Genomic DNA, 11693 nt, shown 5'->3' with positions numbered 1-11693 from the left:
GCTGGTACTGGGGTGGTGATATTGGTATGGGGCAGTGATGCTGGTTCTAGAGTGCTGGTGCTGGTGCTGGTGCTGGGGTGGTGACACTGGTACCGGCACAGTGACATTGATTCTGGGGTGGTGATGCTGGCACTGGAACTGAGATGTTGGTACAAGTTCTGGAGCACTGATGCTGGTTCTGGTACTGGGGTGGTGACAGTGGTCCTGGTTCTGGGCCATTGATGCTGGTTCTGGGTTGGTGATGCTGGTCCTGGTCCCGGTCCCAGTCCTGGTCCTGGTCCTGGTTCCGGCAATGCCCACTCACCGGCCAGGTGTGAGATGAGTTTTCCAGGCTCAGCCAGTCCCTGTCCCATATCCCATGGCAGCCACAGCTCCTTCCCAGGGCCGGCTCCTGCTCCTCGGCTGAGCACTAATTACAGGCTTAGCTAGAAAAGCAGGAGGTCTTGGTGCCAGCCCTATCCTGGTTCTGGTCCTGGTCTTGGTTCTGGTCCTGCTCCTCGTCCAGGTCCTGCTCCCTGTCCCGCTCTCTGTCCCTGTCCCGCTCCCTGTCCCGTTCCCTGTCTGTCCCTGTCCCCCTCCCTCTCCCTGTCCTGCTCCCTGTCCCGCTCCCTGTCCCGCTCCCTGTCCTTGTCCTGCTCCCTGTCTCTGTCCCTCTCCCTGTCCTGTTCCCTGTCCCACTCCCTGTCCCTGTCCCACTCCCTGTCCCTGTCCCGCTCCCTGTCCCGCTCCCTGTCCCGCTCCTGTTCCCTGTCCCTGTCCCTCTCCCTCTCCCTGTCCCTCTCCCTGTCCCTCTCCCAGTCCCTGTCCCAGTCCCTGTCCCGATCCCTCTCCCTGTCCCTGTCCCTGTCCCGCTCCCTGTCCCTGTCCCTCTCCCTGTCCCTCTCCCTGTCCCTGTCCCGCTCCCTGTCCCGCCGCTGTCGTTCCCATCCGTGACCGATAGGCGGCGCCAGAGCCCGACAGGGCCGCGGGGGGCGTGGTCTCACCATCTGTAGGCGTGTCCTTCCGCCTGTAGGCTCACGATCTGTGGGCGTGGTCTCACAGCAATGGGCGTGGTCTTCAGAGTGGGCGTGGCCTTGCTGTCCCCGCGGGGCCGGGGCGGAAGCGGAAGTGACGCGCGGGGCGCGGCGCCATCGCTGTCATGGCGGGCAGGGGGGCCGCCCGGGTCCCCGAGCGGTGAGTGCGGCCCTGTCCGACCCGGCCCGGCCCTGACCCACCGCAGTGGCCACGTCACTGGGAGTCGTGGGCGAGGGAGGGGAGAGGGGTGAGGGTCTGTGGGACAGGGGGGTTTAAGGGTCCGCGGGCGTGTGAGGGTCGCTGGATCTGGAAGGGTTGAGGGTCCCGGGCAGGGAGGGTTGGACGGTTTCGAACCAGGGCGGTTGAGAGTCCCCGGGCCAGGGCGAGTTTGGGGGTCCCGTGTTTGAAGGTCGGGGCAGTTTGAGGGTCCTGGGCCTGAGGGGGTCTGAGGGTCCCCAAGCCTGGGGGCGTTTGAGGTTCTCAGAGCAGGGCGGGTTTGGGGGTCCTGGGCCTGGGGGGTTTGGGAGTCCTGCGGCCAGGGGAGGGTTTGAGGGTCTCCAGACCTGGGATATATTTGAAGGTCCCCAGTGCAGAGGGGTTTGAGGGTCCCCAGTGCAGAGGGGTTTGAGGGTCCCGGGCCAGGGGCTGTTTGTGGGTCCCAGGTCTGGGGTCTCTCCCTCAGTTTAACCCCCCCGTGCCCGGATCCAGGTGGACAGACTACATCCCCCTGGGCAGGAGGATGCCAGGAACCCGCTTCATTGCCTTCAAGGTGCCCCTGAAGAAGGTGAGGGACCCCCAGGGGCCTGGGGGGGCATTGGGGTGGGAAACAGCCCTGGGAAAGGGGCACTTTGTGTAGATTCAGGGAGTGAATTCCTGATGAACACAGTGCCAGAGCCACATCTGGGGAGTGGGGGCTGTGAGGGGTCCCTGTGGCACAACAGACCCACCTGAAACACACCCAGGGGTGAGTCCAGGGGGGTCCCAGAGCTCGTGGTGGGGAGCAGGGCTGGGTGTTCACCTGGCACAGGGGGGAGAGTCGGGCTGGGGAGCTGAGGGGGCTCAGCCTGGAGAAGAGGAAGCTCGGGGGGACCTTCTGACTCTGCAACCCCCTGACAGGATGGGGGAGCTGGGGGGGGTCGGGCTCTGCTCCTGGGGAACAAGGGACAGGAGGAGAGGGAACAACCTCCAGCTGTGCCAGGGGAGGGTCAGGTTGGACACTGGGGAAATTCCTTTATGGAAAGGGTTGGTTAAACATTGGAACTGCCCAGGGAGGTGGTGGAGTCCCCACCCCTGGAGGTGCCCAGGGAAGGCCTGGACGTGGCACTCCATGCTCTGGGCTGGGGGGATCAATCACAGGGTGGATTTGATGATCTTGGAGGGCTTTTCCAGCCTCAGTAATTCTGAGATTCCATGGATCTGAGATGAAGGACCTGGTTTACAGCTTCCCCCAAACAGCACCTTCAGTGTCTGGGGGTGTCTCTCACCGTGGTTCTGCCTCAGGGGGAAGTTTTTGGTGACCTTTGGAAGCCCACAGCTGAGCTGTCCCAAAGCCCAGCCCTGCCCATGGTGGGGGTGCAGCTGGATGAGCTTTGAGGTCCCTCCCAACCCAACTCCTTCCCTGATGCCATGATTGGACCCAGTAACTCTGTGTCCACCTGCCTCAGCCTCTGCTCCTTCCCCGAGTCCTTCTCCCTGGTCTCCTGGAGTTCTGGAGCAGGAAACTCTTCCCACCCCTCACACACACTCCAATTTAATGTCTGCTCTGAAACATGATTTCCCCTCAGAGTTTTGACAGGAATCTCCTTCCAGAGGAGAGGTTTTCCCCTCGTGACCTCATCAGGAAAGTCAGGGAGAGGAAGGAGGAGCTGGGGCTGATCATTGACCTCACCTACACCAGGCGCTACTATGGGCCAGAGGTGAGTCTGGGACGGCTGGGAACGGGCAGGATTTGCTTCCAGGAGGAGAATTGGAAGAGTGTGAGGCACTGGAATCTCTGACAGGGGATGAGATGAACCATTGCAGCCCCATGGGGGTCTTTGTCCTTGTTCAAGTACCACCCTGGGGTCTCCAACCCCAGACCAACCAGCACGAGTTTGGGGATACCCTAAAGCTGCTTTTATGGGATCTCCTGTTTGCAAACAGCTCTGAGTGTGTGGATAATTGCTTGGAAAAGTGTTCCAGCCTCTGTGTGCCCTCCCCAGGGAGGAAAGAGAGGCAGAAAAAATAATGTGGAATTTTGGTGCTATGTCAAAGGAGTGAAGCAGAGCTTTTCTTACCTAAAACTGTTACTGCTCTTTTAGGCTCAGTTGAAAATTTCGTTTTCTGGCTTCTGGTTCATTAATAATAAAAATCCTTATGCTTTTTCTGGAAATTATGGACTGTGCTTCTTGCAGGAGCTCCCAGCCACACTCTGCTACTCGAAGATCCTGACCATGGGACACGAAATCCCAAACAAACAGACCATTTTCCAGTTCAAATGTGTGGTAAAGAAGTTTCTGAATGACAACAAAGACAATGGTGAGTGTGGGTTTCCCTGCTGTTCTGGTACTGGGATGGGCCAGTGGTGTTTTAAGGAACAGCAGGAATTTCTTTTCCTTCCCTTGGCGTGGGAATGTCAAGGCAACAGGTTGGGTTTGTTTTAGGGATGGAATTCCTGTTGTCTCTGACAATCCAGGCCAGGTTGGACAGGGCTTGGAGCAACTTGAGACAGTGGTAGGTGTCCCTGCCCCTGTCAGGGACTGGAGGGGCTTTAAAATCCTTTCCAACCCAAACCATTCCATGATTCTGGGATAATTGGGCAGTGAGTGGAACTTTAATTGAGTTTGAGTCATGGGACTGTACCAGAAGTAAAGAGTTCTATCAGGGCTGCTAGTTAGACATAATAGATATAAATAAAATTAGACATAATAAATTCAATAAGTAAGAGAAGGTAAAAATAAATATTAATAAACAAATTAAACATAATTAGACATAAATATGGTGATGGAATATTGTGTGTGCCCACTTCTGTGTAGTTTATTAGTGTCTGATGGAGGGTTAATGCTTGTTCAGGGGGGATTTTGGGGAAAAGACACTTAAATATCCTCTGATTTGTGTGTTACAGACAAACTCATCGGGGTTCACTGCACCCATGGCTTGAACAGGACTGGATACCTGGTGTGCAGGTGAGTTGTCCTCGTCACAGGGGGGTAAGTGGTGGCATTTCCAGGAGGAAATAATGCCAAGGAAATAGAGTCAAGTGATCTGTGTAATCCCAGACTTCCATAGATTTTCACTTTTTATTAGGGACACTTTTTATTCCAATTTCAGCACAGCAGATGCTGATACTCCAGTCTGGCATGTAAATAAAAGCTCTGCAAACTTCCCAGTTCTTTCTTCTGTTTGAATCATCACCAACCTGTGGATGTTTTCCTCGTTAATTGTGTGTAATTAGGGTTTTCTTGCTGCTCTGCTCAGGTACCTGATTGATGTTGAAGGCATGGAGCCAAACGCTGCCATAGAGTGTAAGTGTGGGTTCTTGGTTGGATGTGGGGTATTTATTGGGATTTGGGATGGTCAGAAGGTTTGGGATGGCCCCAGGGAGGGGAGCTGTGCTTGGTTGAAGGGGTTAAAATCCTTGTGAAGGGTTTTACCTGCTCTTCAGCCCCAGAGGTTGTAGCTCAGACCTGTCCCTCTCCAGTGTTCAACAGATCCCGAGGGCATCCCATAGAGAGAACCAACTACATCCAGGATCTCAGGAACAGAGCTGGGAAAAAGTGAGTCCTGGTGTGTCCAGAAGTGAGTGATGGGCCCTGGGAATGCTGCTGGAAAGGAACAGGGGATAAACATGGATGGCTCCAGGAAGGGAGGTGGGACAGGCCAGTGGGGAAGGTAGGAGAATGGGCAGGGAGAACAGGACATTGGGAATGGTTTAAAACTCACAGAGGGTGGGGTTAGATGGGATGCTGGGTAGGGATTCTTCCCTGGGAGGGTGGTGAGGGGCTGGGATGGAGTTCCCAGAGAAGCTGTGGCTGCCCCTGGAGCCCTGGAAGTGGCCAAGGCCAGGTTGGAGCAGTGAGATAGTGGAAGGTGTCCCTGCCCATGGCAGGGGTGGCCACTGAGTGGGCCTTAAGATCCCTTCCAACCCAAACCATTCTGGGATTCTGTGATGGCTTTAAAGATCCTTTTCTTTAGTTTGCTTTTTTTCCTTGGCCCTTCCCTTTCGGGGTGGGCAGTGCCCCAAGGGGGTGGGTTTGGGTGTGGGGAGCTGATGTGGTCACTCAGTGGACACAGGAACACACGGAATTCTCTTTAAGGAAGTGTGGACTGAAGAGTTTGGGCTCAGGCCCCTTCAGAGAAAAAGGCAGTGCCCCAGCAAACCCCAGAAAGCAGATGGTCAAAGCCCACCCTCCTCGCTCGGCCCAGCCCCCCCTGGCAGTGCCCAGGTAGGTGTCTGTCCCTGCCCTCTGTGCCCTGAGCTGAGCAGGCACAGCCAACAGCTGCTCCCTTGGCTTTAAACACCCTGAACTGGACTTTTCCCAAGACCCACCCATTGCTTTCCCAGCTCTGATGGGGGAAAAAAACCTCTCTGAAATTATTGTATCAGTGGTGAGGTTCTTGTGCCTGCAAAGCTCTGCCTCTGAGTGACATTCCTGTGCCTGTGGATGTGGAATGGCATCACTGCCAGGGCTGGAGCTGGTTCCCAGTGGGGCTGGAATGTTCTCCTGCTGAGGCATTTAAGGGATTTTGGATCAGCAAGCGAGGCAGCTCCTCCCTGAGAGTGGAGTGGGGCCTCTTTCCCTGTTCCTGGGCTCAGCAGGGAAGGAGCTTCCCCTTGTCCTGGGGGGCAAATCCCAGCTGGGAGAGGTGTCCTCCCACCTCCCACCTGTGTGGGAGCTCCAGACCCACCCCAAGGACACGTGTGGAGCCAGGGGGCCTCTGAGGGGCTTGTCCAGCCCCACTCTGAGGGGCATGAAAAATGTTCCCTGCTGAAAACTTCCCTTGCTGTGGGAAATCAGGAGGTTTTTTTCCATTTCTCCCCCAATTTTCACCCCATTTCTTCCTGTTTTTCCCATTTCCTGCCAGTTTTTCCTGGTTTTGCCCCATTTTCCCCTTTTCCCTTTGTTTTTTCCCCCATTTCACCCCGCTTTTTCTCAGTTTTTTCCCCATTTCCCCACCCCACTTTTTCCCAGTTTTTGTCAATTTGTCCCATTTTCTCCCCCATTTTCACCTAGTTTTTTCCCTTTCACCCCATTTTACTCCAATTTTTCCCAATTTCCCCTGTTTTCCCCCCATACCAGGCCCGGCAGGACTGGCGAGTTCTGGCCACATGTCCCCACAGACTCATTTTACACAAATTTTTTACACTGTTTGTCCCATTTTTTCCCATTTCTGCCCCATTTTTTCCCATTTTCATCCTATTTTCCCCCATTTTCCCCCCTTTTCACCGCATTTTCCTTTGAGCTGGGCGTTCTTCCAGGATGTCCCACCTTTCAGGAAAAGGCACCAAGTAAGCCCGGAGGGGGTTCACAACCCTCCTTTTTGGGGTTGATTGGGGCTGATTCCTGATTTTTCCTTGCAGGAATGCTGGCAGTGCCAAGAGGAAGCACCAGCCCAGCCCCAAAGCCCTGGCACAGCCCCTGGATTTGGGACACGGGCAGGAGGCCCCGGAGCAGAGGAGGATGTGCAGCCTGGCCCCCAGGAACTGTTGGGTGTCACCCAAGGGACTCTCCTTCCCCCACCCCCAGAATTCCCAGAACTCCCAGGAGGCCACACCCGCCAGGAAACGCCGGCACCGGCGCAGGAAACACGTGGGGACGGAGCAGGGAATGTCCTGACAGCACCCAGGGAATGCTGTGCTCCGGGACAGCCCATCCATGGACTCAGCTCTGCCCCGAGGGAGCGCCGGGATGGGGCTGGAACGGCTGGAATGAGGGGCTGGAACTGCCAGGAGCTGCCAGCCCGGGGGTTGCTCAGCTCAACAGGGCTTTGGTTTTTAATTTTTCTCTCTTTCCTCAACCCCCCCCCCCGATGATTTTATGGATCTCACAGGAATTTTCTACTCTTCCTTCATAACTCCGCTCCCAGAGGGATGTGAGGAATAAACAAAGACTCCGAGCTGGGAGAATCCTAAAGGAACACCCCTTAACCTTCAGCAAAAAGAGCTTTTCTTGGTTTCCTCGATATATGACAAGAAATAAGATTTGGCCTGAAAATATAGGATTTTTTTTCCCTCCTTCTCACTCATTTTTGCTGAAGTAAAATCCCTGCAGTGTGTAAAACCTGTGTGGAGCTGTGATTTCCCCCTGGGGTGGACCTGAGGAGCCTGGAAGGCTGAGCCTGTCTGGGCTTGGGGTTGTTGGGCCCGTTTTGGGGTGAGAAAGGGGATTTTGGGGTCAGGAGGGCAGTTTTGAGGGTGGGAATGGCTGGTTTTGGGGTGTGAAGGGCAGTTTTGGGGCAGGAACGGCCAGCTTTGGGGCGGGAATGGCTGATTTTGGGGGCAGAAGGGCTGGTTTTAGAGTGGGAATGGCCAGTTTTGGGATCAGTGGGAAGGGCCGGTTTTGGGGCTGGGAGGGGGTTTTGGGGTGAGAGGGGCAGTTTTGGGGAAAGAAGGGCCGGGTTTGGGGTGGGAAGGGCCAGTTTTGGGGTGGGAATGGCCAGTTTTGGGATGAGAAGGGCCGGTTTTGGGACGGGAAGGGCCGGTTTTGGGGTGGGAATGGCCAGTTTTGGGATCAGAAGGGCCGGTTTTGGGGCTGGGAGGGGGTTTTGGGGTGAGAAGGGGCGGTTTTGGGGTGAGAAGGGGCGGTTTTGGGGCGAGAAGGGCCAGTTTTGGGGCGAGAAGGGCCGGTTTTGGGGCGGGAAGGGCCGGGTTTGGGGCGGGAAGGGCTGGTTTTGGAGCAAGCAGGGCCGGTTTTGGGGTGGTCAGGAGCCAAGGGCGCTGCCCCTTTAAGGGTGACGTCATCACGCCCGACGTCCCGCTGAGGGCACTGAAGCCGCGGCGCGGCCGGGCGGAAGTGGGCGGTGCGCGTGCGCTGCCCGGATGTGGTGGCGGCGTGGGATTGGTCGGCGGAAGCGAGGCAGTCGGGGCGGGGCGGTGGCGGTCGAGGAAGAACCCGGAAGTGCCGAGGGGAGGCGGTGGCAGGTCCAGGACGGGCCCCGGGGATGGGGAGGGATCCCGGGGATGGGGGCGCGCGGGGGGGCGACCTGAGGGAGCGGGACCGGGAAGGCCGCCGGTTGTGTGAGGCGGGGTCTGACATCGAGGGCAGGTCGGGGGGTCTGGCTGGGGGAGGTTTCCTTGGCAATGGGATCCACTCGGGAGTCTCTGGCTGGGGGGTCTCTCACCTTAGGAAGGAGGATCTTCACCTTAAGAAAGATGAACTGCTCAGGAGGGGTCCGGCTGGGGGATCCTTCCCCTTAGAAAGGGGGATCTTTCCCCTAGGGAAGGTGGATCCACTGAGGGCTGTGGGACCCCTTAGAAAAGGGAATCTGGTCAAGGGGATCTGGCTGGAGGATCTTTTCCTTAAGAAGGGGCTCTGTGGGATCTTCCCCTTTGGAAGGGGGATCTTTACCTTAAGTCCCCCCCGCCTTAGGAAGGAGGATCTGGTCAGGGCTGAAGGATGTTTCCTTAGGGAGGAAGATCCATTCAGGAATCTCTGGCTGTGGGATCCTTCACCTTGGGAAGTGGTATCTCTCCACTTAGGATGGGGGATCCAGTCAGGGCTGTGGGATCTTTCTCTGGAAGAGAGATCTTTCCCTTAACAAGGAGAATCCACATGGGAGTCTCTGGCTGTGGGATCTCTCACCTCAGGAAGGAGGATCCTTTCCCTTAGGAAGGGTGAACTGGTCAGGAGGGGTTTGGCTGTGGGATCTTTCCCCTTGGGAAGGGGGATCTGGTCAGGGGCTCTGGATGTGGGTGTGTTTCTCCATAGGAAGGGGGAATCTTTCCCTTGGGAAGGAGAATTCGGTCAGGAGTTCTCTTCCCAAAGAAGGGAATCCTTCTTTGGCTGTAGGATCCTTTCCCTTAGGAAAGGGGATCTTCCCCTTAGGAAGGGCTCTGGCTGTGGGATCCTTCCCCTCAGGAGGGAGGATCTGGTCAGGAGGGATCTGGCTGGAGGATCTTTTCCTTGATAAGGGGTATGTCTCCCTTACAAAGAGGAATCTGGTCAAGGGCTGTGGGATCTTCCCCTTAAGAAGGGGGATCCACTCTGGGGGCTCTGGATATGAGTGTGTTTCTCCCTTATGAAGGGAGATCTGCTCAGGAGGGATTTGACTGTGGGATCTTTCCCTTAGGATCTGCTCAGGAGTCTCTGGCTGTGGGATCCTTCCCCTTAGGAATGGGGATGCAGTCAGGAGGGGTCTGGCTGTGGGATCTTTCCCCTTGGGAAGGGGGATCCACTCAGGAGGCTGTGAATGTGGGTGTGTTTCTCCTTAGGAAGGGGGATCCACTCAGGAATTCCTGGCTGTGGGATCCTTCCCCTTAGAGAGGAAGATCCCTCCCTTAGGAAGGGTGAACTGGGGGCGGGGTCTGGCTGTGGATCTTTTCCTTAATAAGGGGGATGTTTCCCTTAGGAAGAGGGATCTGGTCAAGGGGGTCTGGCTGTGGGATCTTCGCTTAGGAAGGAGGATCTTTCCCTTAGGAAGGGGGAGCTGCTCAGGGGCAGCTCTGGCTGTGGGATGTTTTCCTTGGGCAGGGGGATACGGTCACAGGGGCTCTGTGGGATCCTTCCTCTTAGGAAAGGGGATCCTGTCAGGAGGGGTCTGGCTGTGGGATGGTTTTGGGGGGACAGACAGTGGGGAGGGCTGTTTTGGGGGGATCAGGTGGTCTTGGGGGGGCTCCTCTGCTCTCCCCAGCAGGGCTTGGGGGGTTTTGGGGAGCTCTGATTTTGGGGAGGAGTCTCCCTCTCTCCTGGTGGGCTGGGGAGGGGCTGGAGTTTGGGGCTTGCAGTTTGGGGGGGTTGGTTTGGGCACTTTATTTTGAAGGGGGGGCTGTGGGGTCAGAGGGGGGATCTGCTCTGGGGACACTGGGAGTTATGGGGTGAGTGGGGTCTGTTCTCCCATGGGAAAAACTGTGAGATTTGGTGTGTAGGGGGGTTATTATGGGGAGGGATCAGAGCTCTGGCTTGAGGAAGGGGGACAGCTGAACCCCCAGCAGAAGCATCAGTTTTGGGAGGGAAGCTGAAGCCCCCCCTGAGCTGAGCTGCCTCATCCCAGAGAAGCCAAATCCCACAGGGAAAGGGGCTTGTGGGGGCTGGGAAACATGGGAAAAAAGGGCTCCTGCTCTGGGATAACCCCAGGGGGGCCTGTCCTCCTCCACCAGGTTCAGCTGGGGCCTTTTCCTCCTTGGGGAAGGAGCCACAGTCCATCCTGGCACTGTGGAATTGCTGGAAGGCTTGGGAGGTGCTCTGTGATTCCACAGGGAGTTTAACCCTTGTGTGGCTCCAGGGTGGCTTTTCCAAGGAAAACCTGCCCCTGGTGGAGCAGGAGGAGCGTTGTGGAGGTTCCTGGGCTCGATCTGGGCACTTCCTCCCCATGGAATCCATCGGCTCCTGCCGTGGGTGAGGAGGGTTTGTTGGGAAGCAGCCCCATGGATCAGATTGTGGAGCATTCCTGGGATCATGGGAGTGCCTCTCACAGCACTGGGAGAGAGGGATTGAGAGTTTGGGATGGAGCCTGTTGGGTGAGGAGGGATCTGGGAGGATCCTTTGCCACATCCCATAAGGAAAAGGCTGCAGAGTTGAAACCTCCTGTGGAGCTGCTCCTGGGAAATTCCTTGGCTTTGTGATCCCAAACTGGGCACCAGCACTGGGTTTGTCCTGTGGAGAAACAACTGGGAAAAGCTGCCTTGGGTGAGATTCGAAGGGACCAAACCCAGCAGAGCTTGAAATTAATGTCCAGGGACTGACATGATTATATTAGTTTCTGTTTATTCACACACACACACACACACATATATAATTACATCTTATAATAATTTTATTAATATATATAACATATTATACATGCTATATTATATTATAGATAATATTACTTTTATTAATATAATATACATCATTATATTACAATATATTAGATTACCTTATTAATATATTATTATATTATCTTATGATATGTATTTTTATATCTATTATATGCTATTAATTTTATATGTACATATATTAAAACAGCTATATATTATATTAATTTTGTTAATATTATATATTATTTATTATATTATAATATATTATCTATTTACATCTATTATATTAATTTGTGTAATTTTATATGATATATACTTTTATTTATTATTTTTTATATATATATATATATATAAATTATATAAATTAATGCCAGGGACTGAACGTGCAGCTGCTTTGAGGTCATAAAGGTGAATATCCCAGTGCTGTGTCCAAACAGAGCGAGGCTTTTCCCAGATTTCTCCCTCAGGACCTGACTTGACTCGTGGATTAAATGTTTTTCTGCCAAGTGGGGGTGATTTGTATCAGGGAAAGACAATCCTAAGGAACCTGGATGAGGCAGCTCAGGACTGGAACAGGGACTGGAACAGGAACTGGAATAGGGACTGGAATAGGGACTGGAATAGGGACTGGAATAGGAACTGGAACAGGAACTGGAACAGGGACTGGAACAGGGACTGGAACAGGGACTGGAATAGGAACTGGAACAGGGACTGGAATAGGGAGTGGAACAGGGACTGGAATAGG

At 54.7% G+C, this 11693-nt stretch overlaps 2 protein-coding genes across 5 annotated transcripts in view; both read left to right on the top strand.

The window, feature by feature from the left end:
- The first annotated feature begins 1092 nt into the window (after window positions 1-1092).
- Window positions 1093-7274, top strand: DUSP11 (dual specificity phosphatase 11). 3 transcript variants are annotated; one of them, XM_027701581.1, is made up of 9 exons: window positions 1093-1173; window positions 1723-1798; window positions 2799-2930; window positions 3408-3531; window positions 4118-4178; window positions 4471-4517; window positions 4694-4769; window positions 5310-5438; window positions 6575-7274. In XM_027701581.1, the coding sequence occupies exons 1-9, from the start codon at window positions 1139-1141 to the stop codon at window positions 6828-6830; spliced, it is 936 nt and encodes a 311-aa protein (XP_027557382.1). In that variant the 5' UTR covers window positions 1093-1138; the 3' UTR covers window positions 6831-7274. The 3 variants fall into 3 exon arrangements, with proteins under 3 accessions (XP_027557382.1, XP_027557385.1, XP_027557386.1); XM_027701584.1 differs by lacking the exon at window positions 6575-7274 and having other exon boundaries at window positions 5314-5432; XM_027701585.1 differs by lacking the exon at window positions 6575-7274 and having other exon boundaries at window positions 4694-4791; window positions 5310-5423.
- A 763-nt stretch (window positions 7275-8037) lies between these two features.
- Window positions 8038-11693, top strand: part of STAMBP (STAM binding protein) — an 18709-nt gene continuing 15053 nt past the window's right edge. For both annotated transcript variants that reach the window (XM_027701566.1, XM_027701564.1), the window contains exon 1: window positions 8038-8134. The gene's annotated coding sequence lies outside the window, so the exon portion shown is untranslated. The remainder of the gene's footprint in view (window positions 8135-11693) is intronic.

This window comes from Neopelma chrysocephalum, unplaced genomic scaffold (assembly GCF_003984885.1).
Source record: "Neopelma chrysocephalum unplaced genomic scaffold, ASM398488v2 Primary Assembly neopelma1_163, whole genome shotgun sequence".
Taxonomy (NCBI): Eukaryota; Metazoa; Chordata; class Aves; order Passeriformes; family Pipridae; genus Neopelma; species Neopelma chrysocephalum.
Note: the sequence above shows the minus strand (reverse complement) of the source record. Positions and strands in the feature narration are given on the sequence as shown.